Below are 20,827 nucleotides of genomic sequence, written 5' to 3' on the forward strand. Positions count from 1 at the left end.
AATTTGCCCCTGTGAGAGGGTTTAGTGATGGCATGGACTTGATATCTTCCTCACCTCATGTGGAGAGTTTTCAGACAAAACACAACTATTCGATATTGGGGGAAGGGGAAAATATTTACAATGGTTTATTTACATACATATGTATATTTGCATTAAATTAAATTCCTCTTTTTCTTCAATAAAAGTCTACGAAGAAAAGAGAAAAGTCTTTCTGTCACTCCTCAGGCCACAGTTCCTTCATTTCAGTTTTTTGTGGCACTGGTTAGTGTCTTTCATTTTTCTAAGGCAGCAGATTTATGTATGGCAGTCAGGATTTTTGTTCTTACTTTGTGGAAATTCCAACCCCGAGCCTTCGGGGGATTTTCCTTGGAGACCTTCACTCCTCTTGGGCTAGAGCATTTAAGGCAGCTTTCAGTTCAGTCTTACCGGAGCTCCTTTGCTCTGTCTCAGCTTGCCAGCATGGTAGCAGCAGCAGCGGGGTCAAGGCCACCTCCTCCGCATTCCGTCCTGGTTCAGCTCTCAGGACGACTCCGAGTTTTTCAGCTCCTTTCTCTCTCTCTCTCTAGCTGCTGCTGCATTTTGCGACTCCCTAAGGGTTTGGAAGTCCACCCCTCCTCTTCAGGAGGTCTCTGGGTTTTGGGAAAGTGATGCAGTCTTACCCCAAAACAGCCCTGTTGAGTTTTCCTCTGTTTTGTTGCCAGCTCTCCCTTCTGCAGGAACATCTCTGGGTCTTTCAGCCGGCTTCACCTTATCTCACTGCTACTGGCTATCTTTTGGCTTTTAGCCACCGTTGTCTCTGTTTAGGACTGCTCCGCTGCCGCTTTCAATGTCTTCTTCTGCTGCTGACAGTAAGGAAACTCTTCCAGCTCTTGATTGCTGGACCCGGTCCAGCTTTGACACTATACCGGGTCTCCCGTAGCCTCGGCTGGGGGCCCTTGGCCCTTGGCCCCCAGAGGGGCTCACTGGCCCCCTACTTCCTCCTGGCTCAGATCATGGCTACCTACCTTCTAAAACTATCTTCACCACCTTCTCTTCCGTTTCTGTGGGTATGTAATTTCCACAGGGCACATGTGGACTTTTGATTGGTCCAGTATTATCAGTGGGACAAACCATTACTACCTCAGAGAGAAGGTTTTTCAAACCACCACATGCGACCCAGGTGCAGGACCCAGCACGTGGCCTTGTTGAACCTCATACCGTTGGCCTCATACAGTATGGTCCAAATGTAATCAATCTGGAATGGCTCCTAACTAGCACCTTAATTGTACCCTGTAGTAGCATGGTGAAGTTAGGAACTGGTTGGTGCTGCTGCTTCTTGCAGCTGTGATAGTCTTTGGAATCTCCTGAGAATCTGGAAACTCTGTTTTTGTAGGGTGTCTTCACCTTTTCTGTTGTGTCAGTATAAGCCAAGAACAGTGCTACCTATTTCTGCTGCGTAGCTAATGGTAGGGATGATGCAGATCTCTCTCTGTTTTGTGAACAAAGGCAGCGTGTACCACTCTTTACTGCATCTGTTGGGGTGCTTTAAAAAGTAGTGCTACTTTAGAGACTGTTCCAATATGCAACAGACTAGATAGTTCTTTGGTTTTGTTGCCTAAAGTCATAATTCCTGTGTTTAATTAGGTATTTGGAAGTATCTAATGAGGTATTATCAGGTAGCTGTTAATATTAATAGCCTAGTGGTTATAATGATGAGTGCCATGAAAAATGTATTTTGCAATGGAAGAGCAATGAGGAAGCTGGACAATGAATAATATGTGATGTACACTTTTTTATTATTTTGTGCTTTGTCTTAAACTTGAAATAAATTTTAGCTGGTTTAGTAATGATTTTGGCCATTTTTTAATGACAAAATAATGAAATGTTAGACTGTTGTGACTTTGGAGTGGGGGATTTTTCTGCCTGGGCTATTTCTGTAAGAGGACTTTAGAAAAGAGTCCAGTGAATATAATAGATTCAGTTGAAGAGCTACATGCTCGTAACTCGTTTGGAAACTGGATTGGCAATCAGTGGAATTCCATGGGTTAAGATGTGAAAGAAGTATTATTCTTTTAGTTAATTTACCAATAATGAATGTTAGCAGAGTTAGATTAATGTTAATCTGGTGTTGTTTCCATTACACCGTGTAGTTTAGGAAGAAATTCTTTACAGAGAGGGTAATCAGGCATTGGAATGGGCTCCCCAGGGAAGTGGTGGATTCACCATCCCTGGAGGTTTTTAAGATGAGACTGGATGTGGCACTTGGTGCCATGGTCTAGTAACCCCGGCGGTAGTGGATCAAGGGTTGGACTTGATGATCTCAGAGGTCCTTTCCAACCCAGCTGATTCTATGATTTTGAAAAATTGTCAAATGTCACTGCTATTTACAGGATTGTGGACAACATGCCTGTGACCTGGTGTTATGATGTGGAAGATGGCCAGAGGTTCTGCAATCCTGGTTTTCCTATTGGCTGTTACATTACTGAAGATGGCCGTCCAAAAGATGCCTGTGTTATTAACGTATGTTTATGCAATTATATATATTTTTAATATCCCATTTTTACTAATTTAAAGACTGGCATTTCTCCTATGTATGTTTCTATGGAAAGTCCTTGCTGTCTTGAGAACCCGTGTGGCCCAAAAACAACTCAGTGTTTTGATATCTCTGCAAGTACCACAATTTGAAATCCTGATCTAAGCCTAAGAACCTTGTCTCTTATGCTGTGGAATACAGAAGGGCTCTGAAAGATCAAGGGATGAACATGCATAGCATATCATTTAGTACATCTGAAGGGTAAAGGTGAAGGAAAGCACGTTATATTCATTACCAAAGAAGCTGAAATATTTGAGCGCTTGGACTTTACATTTCTGTGAGATAGAAGTGTTTTCATGGTATCAGATTTGCATAGGTATGTTTGTAACTGTGCAGAAATCAATACTTTTTGAAGGATTCCTTCCCTAAAACTGGGAACTAATGGAAGAAGGCATAAGGTAAGATTTCTGCATTAACAAAATTCTCCTCTGGTAGATCTATTGGATTAGGTGGTGGAGGTCTGGATAAATGCACTGAAAGCAGGGGATAAGAATGCAGTAGAAAGTCCAGGAGGTCTTTAGATTATCTGAGACCTCCTCCATGGAGAGGTCACTAAGAACTTGGAATAGCGTTTGGTTTTTTCAGAATGGCTGGTTTTACTTAATAGATCTTACCAAAGACAACAGTTTCCGCAATTTCCAGTTTTGTTTCCTTGCCTCCATAATAAATTGGTTTCAGAGGCTCTATATGAATGGATGCATTTATGATCAAATATGTAATCTGTCAGTATTCTTTTAATCTTATTTAAATACTTGCTTTTAATAAAGAGAAAATAAGCCTTGAAGAGGTAACTGAAGGAGATTTATAAAACTATTCTTATAATTAGGGTGGAAAGGGTGGGGATAGAACCCTTAAGAAGTCCTAATTGAGCTTCAGTAGACACAGCTGTTAAATCACAGCTGGTGATTTAAGAACCTCTTTTACTGACTAAATTCCAAAGCAATGTTTCCCTTCACCTGAGGTTTGTATTTAGCATTCCTGGCTGCTGCATGCAGTTCATCCCTGTGCATCTTTGGTTTCAAATGTCAGGGTGGTTCCGTCACAGAGAGCATTTATTTGCGTTGTTTGTCTTGGAAGGTTCTGTTGTCACAGTTATCTATTCAGTTTGCTACTTAAATAAAATAGGACATCTTCAGTTACAGAAATATATTTTATAAATACTTTAAATTCATTTTTCTACTTTTCAGGTATAGTAGACTGTTCTTAGCATTAACTTTTCTAGCTTGTCTTTTTAATGCAGGGATGCATTTTACTGTCTTTGTATTCACAGAATCTCACATTCATATTGTAGGAGAACTTGACAGAAAATGGTATGCAGTCTGTGTTATGTAAGCTTCTGCCTAAGGCTTTTAGATGTCTATATCTTTTTGATTGTTTAATGTCATCTTTTATCATTGCAGTCAGAATTCCACGATAAAGATACCTTTTATATTTTCAACCATGTTGACATAAAAATATATTACCATGTTGTGGAAAATGAAGCTCTAGGAGCAAGACTAGTTGCTGCTAAACTTGAACCAAAAAGGTTAGTATTCGGCAGTAATTTTTCATCAAAAAGTGATCCATCCCAAGATATTTGCTTTGATCTGGGGACCTCCTGGTAGTCAGAAGTTTTTCAGATATGTGACCTGTAGATTAGATGTAGTGTAGTGTAGGACACTCTAATGTGATTTTGTTCTGAATTCAGTGGATCTCGGTGAACTGTTTCCTGTTTGGGCCAAGAAAAGATAAAATAAAACCTGGAAGTATTGGTGGGGTGTGGGGGGGGTGTAGTGCATGTAGAACCCTCTTTTCCCAACTGGGGGACATTTGTCTTGTATCGGATGTTCCACCAGTACCTGATGGAAGCGTAATTGAAGTGCAACATTTCATGTCTTCAGCAATCAGGATTTGAATAGAATGATTTCACAGATACACTTGTCAGTTGTTCAGGTGTTTTATGTGGCTTTTGCAAAACTGATATCTGTTGTATTATTTCTTAGCATGTTGTTTTTCTTTTCGTCATATAACTGAACTTGTGGCATTGTTGGTTCAGTTGAAAGTATTCTTTTATTACAGAAGTTAGTAATTCTGGTGTTGTAACTTTTTGAGTGTTTTGGAGTTCTTAGCAGTACTCAGACCTGTTTCATTTTTGGCACGCTGCTTTAGAGACTGTGCTCTCTATATTTTCCATTTTAGAAGAGATAACTCTTGTTTAAAAAGTTCAAGTTTCAAAAAGTCCTGAGCTTATGATACCTTCCTTATGAGTTCTGAAATTTTTGAGACATTAAGAACAATTTCTATATTTAAGGGAAGAATGCTTGATATGCTTTTGTAAGATGAATTAATTCTTTCTTAAGAGTGTTGTCAGTGAAGCAGCTTTCATTTTGTGTGTTTTCTTCCTGCAGTTACAAGCACACTAATCCAGACAACCCCGACTGCTCAGGAGCACCTATGGATATAAATAATAAGGCTAGTGGAGAAGTAAAAATTGCTTATACATACTCAGTTTCTTTTCAAGTGAGTACTAAGATTTCTCTGGTAGTTACCTCTTAAAATCATGCATTAATACTCTGAATTTTAAAGATGGACAACTAAAATTAGCTCAAAATAGTAAATTTGTAGTTTTAAAACTTTATTTGAACTGGAATATCAGCGGTGACTTGGAATTTAACCACATGCTTTACAATTCTGCGTACCACCACACACAGATTGAGTGAGAAATGTGGTTTTTAAAAGAATCCCATTTGCATGTTTACCTAGGTTTTCTGGTAGATTATTTTTCAATCCAGACTCTTAAGTCTGAGAAGCTGTGTGTTTCATCAAATTACTCTTGTACATAGGTTGAAGCTGATCATTTTCTGCTCTCCTGATGCAAAAGCCGCCTTCTTTCTAGGGTCTTACTCCCATGAAAAACGACAAAAGAGTTGGAAGCTGGTATTTTTTGTTCTGCTACTCTTTATTGAAAAGCAGAGGAGCAGTATATCAGGCAACTGCAGGGGAGCAGTGATACTTGAATGTGTCTTCTTCTGGTGACAAATAAGATAGGGGTTCTTTGTTGATTTTTCCTTTCTTTTAAATGAGTTTTGCTGGACAAACTGTTTCCCAAGATTTTGTACTCTTAATCTAAGACTAAGTTCAAAATACAATAAATGGTATAAGAAATATACTCTAAAGGGATTATACTATGTATGAGGTAATAATTGTATTTTGAGAAATTATATCAGTTATGATGCTGAAATGAATTTGTATACTGAAAAGCAAGTATTTCTGAAAACCTGTGAGAAGTTTGTAATTAAGAATGACCTTAGCTTCATGCTATTATATTGTTCTTCCTTAAAAAATGACATGCCCATCTTATTTGTATGTGTTGCTGTACTGTGCACAGTGTTATATCAATTGGAGGTAGTCTTCTGAAATTCTGTTGTGTTGGCAGATCAGGTCATCTCAGTAAGACAGAAAAAAGACAGTCTAGGTATGATGAAAAATGCAGTTCTATCTTAGAATCATTTATACTGTTTTAGAAACTTGTTGCTTGCTTTGAGACCTAGTTTTATTACCTCAGTGAACCAGATATTTGACCTTGGCTAAATTTTTTAACCCATTGTTTTTTATATTTTCAAAAACTGACTTTTCTGGAAAGCACTCTTGCTGTTGCATAAATTACTGAAATAACATCCCATCAGAAAGACACCTAGCCAATCCTATTACTTGATAGTAGTGTTTGTGGTTTGTTTAATAGCAATCTTCAGGTTAATCAGCACTGTCTATTCCTTTTTTTCATATTTACTGTACAAAATAAAACAAAGAAATGCTCTTCTTGAAGTGTTTCTGATTGATGGTTGAAATGCCTGAAGGAATAATTTGTTTCCCTCTACTAATAGTATAAGTTCTGTAGTATTGTCTCCTCATCTGTCTTGCAGTAAAAGCTGTTTGTAACTGGATTGATAGTTGGTACTGCAGTGAGGTTGTATGAAAGCAAAGGATAATTTGGACAGACCACTATCTAGAGAGTGAAGTGCTGTGCTGGAAACTGCATAGCATAGCTTAGTTTCTTTGTGTGGACTTACGTATGCTAAAAAATGCATGTTTTTTTATTATTCTGCTGGTGATTTGAATTCCAGGTGAACTCCTATAAGTCTTGAAGGGAGGAAGCAGAATTAAATTAATTTGATAGGCCTTTATGTCTTAAGAAGACAGGTGCTCAAAATCAGAAAATATTTTTGGTTTCAATTCTATGGTCAAATCTTATGTTTTTTATAGGTAGTCATTACTAAACTATTTTAGGCATGGAGCACTAAATTCACTTAGTCATAAGATTTAAGACTGCTTTGCATGAACATCAGCTTGTAAATGTGCAAGTTGGATACTAACTGTATCTGAAGCTCATGTGTTTACTCTTTCAGGAAGAAAAAAGTATCAGGTGGGCATCAAGATGGGATTATATTTTGGAATCCATGCCTCACACTCACATCCAGTGGTTTAGGTGAGAAGAAAATTTGCCTTCAAGTGTACTGTACTGAAGTGTTTACATTGCAGTTTGAATGATGATTTTCTTTTTTTTAATTCAGTATTATGAATTCCTTGGTGATTGTACTCTTTCTGTCTGGAATGGTAGCTATGATTATGCTGAGGACACTGCATAAAGACATTGCAAGATACAATCAGATGGATTCCACTGTAAGTCTAAAATGTACCTCCTAAAATTTATTCAGAACGTAATTTTTTCAGATAAATGTATAGCTGTAACAGGCTATTTAAATGGCAATCTACTGTGTTAAAATAGGTGTATTTCTTTTACAGGAAGATGCACAAGAAGAATTTGGCTGGAAACTGGTTCATGGTGATATTTTCAGGCCCCCAAGAAAAGGAATGCTGTTGTCTGTTTTTCTAGGCTCTGGCACACAGATCTTAATAATGACTTTTGTCACCCTGTGTAAGTAATTAAGTGGAGAGGAATCAGTTGAATACAGATGATTTTTCACTGCTAGTTGCGTGGTACTAGTAAAAATAGCAGTATAGTTTTTTCTAGAAATTTCTTAAAAGTCATTAAAAACACCCGAGCTGATATAGTAGACATGCAACTTAGTATACACAGATTTTAAGATAACTGATGTACTGGTTTTAAGTTACAGACACTTTATACAGGTGTGCATCTCTACTTCACAGTTTTTGCCTGCCTGGGATTTTTGTCGCCTGCTAACAGGGGAGCTCTAATGACCTGTGCTGTAGTTTTGTGGGTACTGCTTGGAACTCCAGCTGGTTATGTTGCTGCCAGATTCTACAAATGTGAGTAAAAGTTATTGAAAATGACAAGGCTTAAGTTCATTAAAGTAAATTATCATCACAGAACTGATTTTTATTTTGCAGCACTGTTTGTAGTTTCCCTTAGGGCAAATTGGAGAAGCGTACTTACCGTAAGAACAGAAAATACATATAGAACACTAACATGGTTACACTCATTTGGATGTAAGCATGACCAAAGACCTTGAATTGCTCTTGCTACTATGTATTTGTGAAATTGGGAAGCAAATTTCATTTTACTAGTACTGAGCTCATTATGTCAGACAGTTTTGTACTTCTGTTTCCTATAGTTGGGGGGATGATGCAAACCTGCATTTAGTTTTAGCCATCAGTGTTTCTTGGTAACACTCACCCTCACCCCCAAGTCATGAACCTCAGTTCTTGCATGCCTGTGACTGTCACCTCTTTTTAGCTAGTTCCTAGGTCTGTAGGAGAGTAGTGCTTATCAGACTGTGGCAGGAAGAAGGATTATTAGGTGTTCTTTAGTTGTAGAAGTCAACCCAACAGTGTTTAGGCCCCTGACAGGAGTTAGTGGATACTGCTTTCCTTCACTGGTCCCAGCTATTGTTTCAAGAACTGTCTACCAGCCTCAAAAGGTTGACTCCTCTACCCTCTGGTTTGTTTCAAGGTGAAGCATGGCATTCTACATACAGCTTGTTTAATTACCTTGCTCAAGATAAAAGACTCTTTTGACTGAGAGGGGTGAATCTTTTAGACTACTTTAGTTCAGAATATACACGATTAGAGGAGTTTATTTCTGAACTTCAGCCTGGCAGTAGACATTGGAGTTGTTTCTTCTAACTATTTTGTAATTTTCATGTGGGGAGAACCAGTGGGAAAAGTGGGTTTGTATCTTGTAGGGAGTTTTACCACAGTGGTGGTGATGTGATAACAAACTATTCCTCTTCCTAATCTCCAAGCCAGTTAGATTTAAACAGAAGGAGATTTTAGTATGAAGAGCATAATTGAGGACAGAATTATTCTTTACATCGTGCTGTATGTTATGTGTTTTGAAGGATATTTTGAAGTGTATTGATGATAAATTGAATCCTGTTTCTTTGGTGGAGATCTGGCTATTAATGATTGTATTTCATATTATACTTACTGGGAATCACTTAGCTGATCTTTGAATGTCGTGTTTAACTTCTAAGATAGTGAGTGACTGATCCGGTGATGTTTTTGTTATAACGTGAGGTGGTTCATACCCTGGATAGACCATGCAAGCATGAATATTTTTCCTTATAGTATACAAATAAAGTAATGTGAGACAAACCAAAATGCAACTGAAACAGATATCCAGTTTTAAAAGTTGGGTTTTTTTTTTTCAACATTGCATTTAAAAAATGAAACCTGACTTGAAATTAAATGGTTAATCTTAATAACCGCTGCCATGTTCTACCAAGTTTTTATGAAGAAATAGAAACTTAATTAAAATCACTCTAATCATAATCACTTCTGACTCTTGAAATAAAGAAGCATGTCATTATGGCAGTGCTCATATGAAATTATCAGCTTCACTGAATTCCAGCAGGATATTTTAATTTGAAAGTATACTGACTAGAATTTTTATCAGCACAGTGCAAATTCATAAAGATTTTCTTAATAAAACTATCTTTGGTCTTTTGGTATCACCACTGCTTAATGCTGTTAAGACTCAAGAGAACATCACTGGTTCTGTAAGCATGTTAGTCCTGAGTCTCTTGTAAGATTCACAGGCAAGAATTATTTCAAGAAAACTGTTAAACTTGGTTTTCACATATTTATGAATATTTTCCTACTGAAACCTGCAGTCAAATGCTAGAAAGCTTTAACTTCTTAATCACTCCAGGTTTAAGATGTTTTTTAAAGACTTAAAAGAACTCCAAATCTATGTCCTTCTTTTAGCAGATGAACTGGTCAGAGACACAGTTTTAGTTGGATACATTTCCTGACCTTGGTCTGAGACTTTTCTTTGCTTTGAAGCTCTGTGGCTAAGCAATATGATAAGGAAATTTAGTTTTATTACTGAAGGTTTAGTTTACTGTTTTAAATTTGGGCATGATAGCACGTTATTTGAGTATTTGCAAGCTAAGTATAACAGGTAAATGGACTGGAAAATTAATAGTTGTGAGCCTAATGCATGTTTTGATATCTGTCAAATGTTTTAATACAGCATTTGGAGGTGAGAAATGGAAAACAAATGTCCTGCTGACATCATTTCTTTGTCCTGGGTAAGTTGAGAAATACCACCATGATTAACAGAATTAAATTGCGTCTCTGACATGCATAGCTAATTTCTTAAGTTTCAGCTATACAAGTAAATCTTATTACATCGTCCCTTTATTTTGGAAGTTACAAGAGTATCATCACAGTGCTTTTGATAAAGATGAATACGTTAGTGGTATTTATTTTTGTAAGCATTTGTTTACTCTTGCCATATAAAAATGTTGACTAAGAAAAAGCATTTTGATAGTAGAAAGTTTTAGACAGACCAATTTTTCATTGCTTTCTTCTGTTATCTGGGCTCTTTCTCTCACCACACTGTAGTTGGTCTTATATAGTGTCATATACTGTATAACCACTGATAAATTTTTCTACTTAATCACAGCAAGCAGTCGTACCTTTAAGTCTAGTTAAGACAAGCATATATTTGAAATAGCTTAATTGGAACGTCAGCTCCTGCTGGAGTTCAGTCCCAGTGGATTAACAAAGAATTTCTTGTTTGACCTCTTTGTTTTGATATTTCGTGTGTCATTTGGTTTTAACAGAGATTTACACTGAAATCTTAGTACAGTGCTATTCTTTTGTTAACATTATAAAATGTTAAGGAGTATTTCTGTGCTCTGTGTATTTTTCAGAATTGTATTTGCGGATTTTTTTATCATGAACCTCATTCTCTGGGGAGAAGGCTCTTCAGCAGCTATTCCATTTGGTACTTTGGTTGCTATTTTGGCACTCTGGTTTTGCATATCTGTACCGTTGACATTTATTGGTGCCTACTTCGGTTTTAAGAAAAATGTAAGTGTTTCTGAGAAGTTGTTTTGTAAGTGTATATACATATATACACACATAAATATTTTTCACTGTATAGGCTATTACCCCTGAGCTAGTTGCATTGTTGGTTTCAGTTCTGTTCAGTTACTTCAGAACTTTTAGATATCTGATCTTGGAAGTCTAAGGCTTTGATATTCAGTTGGTTGTTGGGGCTGATATTTCTCTGCAATAGTTGGGGTATTGTATTTTTTTTTGAGTGACTGCTACAGATAAGTCAGTATTTTTAATTTAATTTTTATTTTAATTAGCATCTTCATTACTGAAAAAATTAGTTGACTCAGCAAACATAAGGGAACGTAGGCATTTGTGGTTTTCCTCATGTATTTTTTGTTCCTGTTTGCCCACTACACTGAGGATATTTTCTGATAAAATTGCTAGAGTTCTCCTGTGAATTATCCTCTTTCCATAAGTGTTCTGTAAATGGTTATCACTGCTTGGCAGACATTAATTGGGATTTTCTCCTAAACTGATCAATTTTACTTATTTGTATGAGGGCTCTTTGTGTCACTGGTGACCAAACATTTCATAATTGGGTGACCAAATCATTAAATAATGAGATTGGTGGGTCTTTTTTTTTTTCCCTTAAAAACTAGTTTACTATCCCCCACAAACATAAATATCTCTAAGTTCACATATTTTTGTGGCTTTTTTCCTGTTTCGGAAGCCAGAGTTCTGTCTTTGTAGATCTTGTGTAGTACTTTCACAGAATATTACCTTAAAAGGCACTTTAGGCACTTTTTAAGTCAACTGTGCAGTTATCCTCTTTTTCTTAACCAGAATTCAATGTTTTTTTTCTGATAACCATGTTGAAATTCCAGCAAGTCCCCCTGCACTGTACAGGGGCACTTCCTTTAAGAAGGGATGATTTGATAAACTAATAAGGCAACATGGTAGGTGCCACAAAAACGTGAAAATCAAATCAGAAAGCAAGTACCTAGCTAGTATCTATTGATGCTTCTGATGTAATCTTTATGAAAGGGGAAAGATGGAAAAGTATGCATTTATCTGCCTTTAAATTTTTTTCTCCCACCATGCATGCATCTTAAAGTAGGATTTAATTGCTAGCTTGAATCCTCTCCATTTAAAAGGATTCATGTAAGAATCCTTATGTGATTCTTGAAGTAAGTCCTGAAAAACAACATGAAGAGATTTTTAGAAGGGGAAGGCAGGAGTCTGCACCACCACTACTACCAGCTGAAAAGTGATAAATCAGGTCAGGCTCTGTAACAGAGGATAGATAAGCAAAAACAAAAAGCAAAGTTCAAAATATCTGTCATATGTTTTCAGTAAGAGCTGTCTGTAGCTGAAAGCAAATGTAGGTAGCTGGGTATGCACATGTTCAAAACAAAGTGCAGACTTTTGTCACCACTCATTTTAAAAAGAAAGCAAAAAGGTAGTCCTGTAATTTGACATTTTATTTATTTAGCAATTTCTTATTTTGTTTAAAGGCTATTGAACATCCTGTTCGCACAAATCAAATTCCTCGTCAGATTCCTGAGCAATCGTTCTATACGAAGCCATTACCTGGTATTGTCATGGGAGGGATTCTTCCTTTTGGATGTATCTTTATACAGTTGTTCTTTATTCTCAATAGTATTTGGTAAGTTAACCACAACCTATTTGAGTTTTCTCTATCACAAAAAGTGGTAATTTTTTTTTGTTTAAGTTTTTCTTCAAGATGCTTTGCCTGATTTTTGGCGATGCAGGGTTACCATAATATTGGTTCGATAAAAATTTGAATGTTAACATCTTTTAATATTTTGTGAGTTTGAAGATACTCAGTGCCTGTTTTGCTTGTTGGTGTGTGTAGAGAGGTGGCTTAACAATTTACAGCTGACCTACAATATTCAGATAGTTCATTTTCTCGTGCTACTCCTCTGATTTCATGTGGAAGTGTTTCTGAAGGTGACATAGGGCATATAACTTAAAAGTAGTAAGAATATTAGAATTGACTTGAGGGGGTTTTTTGTAGTTGTTGTTAGGCTAGAAAAGTATTAATACTCTCAGGAGAAAAAAAACAAATTGAGAACAAATTCTTGTGAAATCATTATAAAGGAACCAAGAGAGTAATTATTTTAAAAAATAAAGCACCAAAGACTAGCCCAGTATAAGTGAATTTTGATGTGAGCTCATAGCACACTGACAAACTAATCTACTGTGAGGAATTTGTCTTCCTTCTGGCACAATTTAGTTACTGGATCTTGTTAAACTGCTTCTGAACCTTGAATAGGTGCCTCTACCCAACACAGACAGCTACAGCATTTGACATTTCTTGTTGTTTTGCAGCTCTGCCTCTTTGATTGAAATGTGAGGTGAAATCCAAGTTCTGCTGAAGTCAGTGGAAGAGGTCATGCTGACTTCACTGGAACTATAGTTTCACCATTATGTAATTTCTTTCCTAAAATCCCAACAAGGAGCATACTTTGGGATTGCTTTCTTACTGTTGTCAGACTGAGCTGCCAAGGCACCTCTTCTTTAGTTTGAAAATAAATTAGTCAATTGTATGGTCACACAACTGACAGTACTTCAAAAGGAAGTGAAGTACTTCATGTGAAGATGATATTACTGCATATGAAGAGATAATATTACCACAGTGGCCATTTTAATTTTTTTTAACTCCTTTTTATAGGTCCCACCAGATGTATTACATGTTTGGTTTCCTGTTTCTGGTATTCATTATTTTGGTTATTACATGTTCTGAGGCTACAATATTGCTCTGCTACTTCCATCTATGTGCAGAGGTAAGAAATGCTCTTCAGTATTCAAACTCGATATTGTTTTAAGAGTGCTTAAAAAAGAAGTTAACACTTCTGCGATTGAAAATAAGTATTCCACTATTCAACGTGAACAACATTACTGGATGAGATGTGCTTCAGCCATGTCTTTCAAAAGCGAAGGGGGCAACTTTTGGCAAAACTTGTAACAAATATTAAAAGCCTGCGCTAGGTACTGCTAAGTCAGATATCACATCTTAAGGTTCTAACGCCCTGTTTTCTGAACATGCTAAACTAATCCATTAACTTTTTTCAGTCAGAGTGCATTTTGGACATGCCTACCCTTGGGAAAAAAAATCTCAGTGGCTGGAAATAAGTACATCTGGCTTATTTGGGGGGTTTAGTATTTTGTTTAATTGATATTGATCCTTAGGTTTCTTATCTTGAATTGTGAATGGTGTAATAAAAGCAGTATTAATTGTATATAGTTCTTTTTCCTGTAGATAGAAAAACCTATAAAACCTCACCTTTGGACAAAGTTATATAGAAAAAGTAGCTCTGCATTGAGTAGTAGAGTCAGTGCATTAGAAGTGCACTATTACTAATACTTCTTTTTTCCTCACTCCTTCTAGGACTATCACTGGCAGTGGCGTTCATTTCTCACTAGTGGTTTCACTGCAGTTTATTTCCTAATATATGCAATACATTATTTTTTTTCTAAACTGCAAATCACAGGAACAGCTAGCACCATTTTGTATTTCGGTTATACCATGATTATGGTTTTGATCTTCTTCCTCTTCACAGGTAAGTATTGAACGTTAACTTTAAATTTTGAGTCTACCTTTAGTTTTGCACAGTAGAATCCTTGGCAAAATTTACCTTGATACAGAATTAAAAATTACGTATGTCTTTGATTTTTTTTCCAGGTAGTTATGTGGCATATTGCAACTCTGATCACAAATTTTAGTGAAAGAGATTAAGTGAGGATGAGGCAAAACTACTGCTAATTTGAGGTGTGGCCAATAATTAGGTCTTCAAATATGTGATAAATACTTCTCCAGATTTCATTCTTATGTTAGTCATATGACAAACTCATTTTTTAAAATTAGTTGTCTTCGGAGAAGCACACTTCAAATCACACACAATCAAGTATGTAAGTTACAGTGTCAAGATAAAAATTGCAGCTTTTGTGGAATAGGAGGAAGGAAAAGAGGAAGAGAGAGGAATAAAAATTGACAGAGAATGCTTTTTTCTTTATTGCATTGAAGTGACATGAAAAGCAGACAGAATTTCTCTGACATTTTTTGTATCAATCTCGTCAGAACCTTGTAATCCTCATTGTGAGCTTCTGGAAAAACACCTGTCTTAGGTGTTGCCTTTTCATTTCCTCTTCAGTATGTGAGATGAGGCCACAAAATCATCCATTGTCATCTTCAGTACTAAGAAGGAACCTTTAGTCAGACACATATGTCACTTGTTTAAGGTGGAAGAATGGCAGTGAAAAGGCAAAAAGTCTCCACTGAAACTGCAACCTCCAACTCCTCAAAAAATCTCAAGAATTCTATGTTTTGCTCCAGCAGAATACAATCTGTCTTTGTATACTTTACCATATAGAGCAATATTTTTTGAAACTATTTTGAACCAATGGTTTAAATAATTTCAAGTTTTACAAGTTTATGATGACATTTAATGATTCTGAAGGCTTTGATGCATATTTATGCATGCACGCTATATTTTGAGGCTTCCTAGAATACAAATGGCTTGCCATCAGAGCTTTTAATACAGATCTCACTGTAACTATTAAATAGAATTTTCATTTCCACTTACCACAGGAGAGCAAAAATGGTCTAATGAGAAAAGAACTGACATTTGAGAATGGAGTTCATTTTAAGTATAACTGAATATTATTCAAAGACATTGCCACTTCAGCTAAGGAAATATTGAAGCTGTTTGTGCACCATGACAATGCAGATGATGATGATGAACAGGAGCAATGGCCTGCAAGGATTTTCTTGGGTCATTGCCTGTTAAAAGGAAGGAATGGGACTTAGGTACATTATATAATCTCGAAATGAAATGAAAACTGATCAAGCTGGGTTCCAGAAGGGTTTAGTTTTATCTTCCATCCTTCATTCTAAGTCAGAGATTCTGCCTCCCTTGCTCACTTTGTTTTCCTTCTCACACTGCTTTTCTCTTTAACCTTTATTTCTGCTCTGGGTTTACTGATAGTGTCATTGAACTAAGGAATCAAAGAATGCATGGTTGTTCAACTAGAAATGAATGGGTAGTGCTGTATGTAGATCAATTTTTAAATGCAGTACAAACTAACAAAGTAGCGTGAAAAATAATTAGGCCTTACATAAGTGTAAGGTCAATTAATTTAGTTTCACCAGCTTTTCCCACAGATGATCAGCATGTCTGCCCAAAACCAGGACTGTGTTTACCCTTTCTCCTTTGTTCACTCCGTTTACTTTGGATGTGTGTAGTAATTCTGGAGTGCACACATTCAGGGGAATTTACAGTAATTTTCTGTGCAGAGATTTCATCGAGCTGCCTTTCTGCAATTCAGGTACCCATATAATTTCCATCTTTTGCCCATATTCTTTCAAGTCAGTCATGTCACATGACATTGTCTAGAGGCATTAAGATGTGCCTGGTGCATCCCCCTTTTCCTTTGCTCATGTGTTTACTTTCTGTTGACCAAGTGGCTGTGCAGTGCCTGCCAGCAGATTTGGGGAGTCATTTTTAGGGTAGGTTCACAAGCATGCAAAGAGGAGGTAATTTATTCTCAGCCCCCTTAGATGCTTTCTGTGGCAGTCTTTGTAATTGGGACAGTGGAGATGTGAGTTGTGCTGTGCAACTTGAACCACGCTTTCAGAGTTTGTATACTCTTGGGGTTTTAAATTTTCAGTTTCTATATTGAAATCGGGAGAATACATATGAAGTTAACCAGATGGTTAGAACTTTGAAACATCATACACTTAATGATTTTTTTTGTCTACTTCCCACAAGATTAAGTGCAAATTATCTTCTAATTTCAGGGAATAATCCTATTCCTTGCATTTAAGAATAATTTTGTTCATTTAGGTTGATAAGAACTCGAGAGCAGGTATGCTCAGTTCTCTGAGATTTACGGAAGTGCCCTGAGATAAGTTTTTACTGAAGAAGTTAAAACATGGGGTGAAGAGACAAGGAATTCTCCAGTTTCTTAAACAAAAAAGCATATTAGTAGTTTAGCAAAATCTGTTCCCAAAGGCAACTGACTTTTCCCATGTCAGGATGATAAAGAAGCTAAAAGGAAAAAATCATAATTGTTGTATCAAAACTATTCTGCTGCTGCTTACTCATCTGTTAAAAATTGTCAGTATCAGGAAGGGTTTTGACAGTGCCCTGCTGCTATGTAACACATGCTTCAGGCACTTGCATCCATACTGCATTCCAGGTCATTGATCAGACTCAGCAGGCAAAATACCGGGAGCTACATGACAAACCTTTGATTCACAGCTGGGACCACAACTACGTATCATAGTAAATGAGTCAGTTAAACATCAGTAGTTTAGGAAGCGTAAAGGGAAAAAGAAAATTACCATGATATCATTCATGGTTTCTTTCAAGGTTTTCTAGCGAGTGAGTTACCACACAAATTTTGTTGTGCCTCTTACCAGATCTAAAATAAAGGCATCTTTTTCCTTTAAAGAACTTCCTTGGCTCTTGCATAAGTTAAGGCTATGATTTTAGAAGAAGTACTCAGGCAAAAATCAGATAATCTTCATGGCTTTTTTCTTGTCTTAGTTTTTGTGGGAAATTAAGGTTCCTGTAACAGGTGTTCTGAGACGCTATTTAGTCCAGTATCATCCTGATTGAGGCTGAATTTTGAAGTAATCCAGTTAAATTAACAAAGCCCAACTGCATTAACTATTTCACATCCAGAATAATATTTTTATTAAAAGCTTCTGTTGGTGTTTCACCAAGAGAATGGATAAAGCTATTTTTATTCTGCTAAGTTATCAGGGAAATGGTTTTCATCCTTAAAGTTCAGTTCAGATTTGTGTATACCCTTTGACTGCCTTAAGTATTTCAGAAGTGTTTATTGTTGAGGTACATTACACGTTTTCAGTAGGAACTACAAGTTGTGTAGTAACTACACTATGGTTTAAAATTTCTATTATCTTGATCTTTGGAGAAATAAAGGTAGTGCTCCAATTTTCCGGGACCTTAAAGTATAACTAAGAAATGAGAACTCCCTTTGATGCTGTCAGTTTAATTGGTTTATTAACTCTAATAATATTCTGACAGCTGAGTGTGTGTGACTGGTCACTGAAGAAGGGTGAAATGGAGCAATGTGAAGGAGCTGGACTGCAGCATACTGAAACAACAAAGAACGAATATGTAGTAAGACAAATAACACAGAAACATCTTAAAACAAGAATCTTCCACATGATCTGTGATCGTAAAGTTATTGAGATACTTTATATAGAGTAGTTGGTGATTGTAAAGACCAGGTACTGTCTGTAACTTTCCATTGTCTTTTCCGTTATCTGATCTGATTAATATGAAGACTATGGATAGCAGATCGCATACACGTATGTCCTGATTCATGAAGTACAAGTAGAAATGGGTGTCTCCTGTGCCAGTGTTCCTAACACGTAACTTTTATCTTTTTTTTTTTTTTTTTAGGGACAATTGGATTCTTTGCATGCTTTTGGTTTGTAACCAAAATATACAGCGTAGTGAAGGTTGACTGAAGAAACCAATGTAAAGAATAACACAGAAGAGGTTTAATCTTCATTAACGTAACTTAAAGACCTGGTCTTGCTGATGAACTTGAGCTTTATCAGAAGTATTGGCTTCCTGTTCTTTGAGAATGATACTGAATATGCACCTACTTTTACACTAACACGTTTGTATTGTGACTTAACAACCTGTTTTCATTCAAATCTTAATGAAGATCAGAGTTACAGTATTTATGCATTTGTAAATACAATTATACTTTAAAAGAAACGTTAAATTCTAATGGCAGGGTAGAAGTGGCTGTATTACACAACTTAATGATACTTCTGATCAAAGTACAATTGTAAATAGGTTTTTCTAGCTTGGTAGGTGGGATGAATTATTTTTCTTTGAGGGAAATGAGAACTTTTTATTATGCTGACTTTGAAGGATGACTCTTAAGAAGTGTTGCTTTTAGGCTGGATGTGATTTTTATTTTTTACTGGTATTACATCCATAAATATTCTGATTTTTGTGACTTAATTAGTTTTGGTGTTCTCGGCCTTTTAAACTATGTGCCTCTTGAGTCCTTGAATTTATAAATTCATAATCTAATAAACATTGTAAAAATGTCTTCAGTGGCTTATTACATAAGTTCATTAAAATATGTAAATACAGTTATATTGAAGATAGATGCTTAAAGATTGCATAGAGTATTTTATGGCATTTTCTATGGTTTAATGTATATTGACACACCCTTAGATCTGCAAGAAATGTTGTTTGTGCTACATGGCTATAACACGGAAATATGATTGTGGCGCATGAGAACTAAATTATACACACATTTAAAAAAACCACTTTGCAGCATTAATCCAGTCCTTAACCTAGAAACGTTTCCAGAGTTGCTATGGAATTGTCAGTATGTTGAGAAGATCTTACAATGCATGAGTCAGCATTCTCTGCTGATCTTGCTTTTAGATCTTGATGATGCATATTCTACAGGGCAACTATTGCTGATTGTACTTACTGTAGGTTAAAAAATTAAAGAAAATTACTATTTTTGCCTTATATTAAGAGACTAATGTCGATTTTGGATGACTGGCATTAAACCTGTATTTGCTTTTTTTTTGGAAATGGAGTATTTTGTTCAAACCTTGTTCGGTAGTTTTAGACTCATAACACGATTCGGCTTTTGGCGTGTTTTCACAAGACTGGTAACATTTTATTTAAAATTAAACTTTGTGTACCAATTGCCATTCATAAGGTTGGGGGCGGTTATTCTTATCAGTTTACTTTTCTTAAGAACCTTAACCTGGGCACTCGTGCTCTGCCTGTCCCCAGCCTGGGCACTCGTGCTCTGCCTGTCCCCAGCCACAGCTCTGTTCAGATGTCATGAACAGGTTTTTTCTTGCACCCCTCCCAACATGCAATCTCTAGGAAATGCTGATTTTAGATAAATCTTCCATGTTTTATGCTGAAAACAGGAAAAGGGTGAATGTGGTAAGGGTTTGCTCTTTACTAGTGGAGTGAACTGCAGTGTGACTCTTGATTCAAGTTTTTAAAACTTATAAAATTGAATATTCTTCTTATCCCTGGTTTTGTGATGACCTTCTATATGTATAGTCACTGCCTGAAATCTTCAGTAGTTATTACACAAATGGGAATACTTAGCTTGAGAAACATGAGATATATAGATATCTCTATATATGAAATATAATGGATGGTCAAGAGTTTTGGTGTGGATATATGAAAACGCATTTTTCTGATGTATTTACAACTGCTGTTTAAAAATCAGATTAATAGAAGTGACATGAAGCCACTGTGGTGTGTTATATGGGTTTTAAACTGATGGGTGTATTTCCCTGGGTTTTTTTCTACAGACTAGTTGACGAGTCATGGTAGCTTCTTAAGTATCTTATTTTCCCCTTTAAAGGCAGTTTGTGAAGTGTGTCATTATATTCTGGAATCTAAACCTACTGCATACGCAGTTTTTCAAACAGCCTTGCCTTATAATAATTGTAGCTGTTTTGCAATTGAAATGTTAAAGTTTCAGCGTAGAGCACTTGAGACAATCCAGAAAGTTATGCGTCATGGTTTTTGCAGAAGAGCCGTTCTAAACTTGTCCCTGCCCTTGTAACTCATTATTGCCTTAGATAATTTTAAAAGATTTTCTATAATTTAGGCTTCTGGTGTGTGTTAGGGCATCTAAATTTCTTCTATATACTGTACCTGTTCTTCAGATCTCTTGGGAGGCCTGTGGTTTTGTCTAAACTTTCAAAATAATGGCCCTTTCCAAAATCTTACTGTACTACCTGGTATTTTCTTAAAATGGACTTACTGCATGGATATCTGAGAAAATGTGAATTCATAGGAGGGTTAGGAGGTAGGACAAATTGCTGGGGTGCATGAAGACACAGCAGATTTAGACAAAACATAACAGTTTAGAGAAGTGTCACTTTTTGGTGACACTGATTCTTTGGAATCTGAAAAGAAGTGACCATCACTGACAAATTTA

At 36.3% G+C, this 20,827-nt stretch overlaps 1 protein-coding gene across 1 annotated transcript in view; it reads left to right on the plus strand.

Moving 5' to 3' along the window:
• The window catches only part of TM9SF2 (transmembrane 9 superfamily member 2), a 30,097-nt gene extending 10,655 nt beyond the window's left edge, over window positions 1–19,442 (plus strand). Inside the window, exons 5-17 of the mRNA XM_017821098.1 lie at window positions 2,370–2,499; window positions 3,973–4,097; window positions 4,960–5,071; window positions 6,958–7,037; window positions 7,123–7,231; window positions 7,355–7,487; window positions 7,721–7,840; window positions 10,008–10,065; window positions 10,693–10,852; window positions 12,337–12,488; window positions 13,518–13,629; window positions 14,235–14,406; window positions 18,280–19,442. Of these exons, the coding sequence (XP_017676587.1) occupies window positions 2,370–2,499; window positions 3,973–4,097; window positions 4,960–5,071; window positions 6,958–7,037; window positions 7,123–7,231; window positions 7,355–7,487; window positions 7,721–7,840; window positions 10,008–10,065; window positions 10,693–10,852; window positions 12,337–12,488; window positions 13,518–13,629; window positions 14,235–14,406; window positions 18,280–18,347 (1,531 nt within the window). The 3' untranslated portion in view covers window positions 18,348–19,442. The remainder of the gene's footprint in view (window positions 1–2,369; window positions 2,500–3,972; window positions 4,098–4,959; window positions 5,072–6,957; window positions 7,038–7,122; window positions 7,232–7,354; window positions 7,488–7,720; window positions 7,841–10,007; window positions 10,066–10,692; window positions 10,853–12,336; window positions 12,489–13,517; window positions 13,630–14,234; window positions 14,407–18,279) is intronic.
• Window positions 19,443–20,827: the final 1,385 nt, after the last annotated feature.

This window comes from Lepidothrix coronata, unplaced genomic scaffold (assembly GCF_001604755.1).
Source record: "Lepidothrix coronata isolate B3197 unplaced genomic scaffold, Lepidothrix_coronata-1.0 Scaffold88, whole genome shotgun sequence".
Classification (NCBI taxonomy): Eukaryota; Metazoa; Chordata; class Aves; order Passeriformes; family Pipridae; genus Lepidothrix; species Lepidothrix coronata.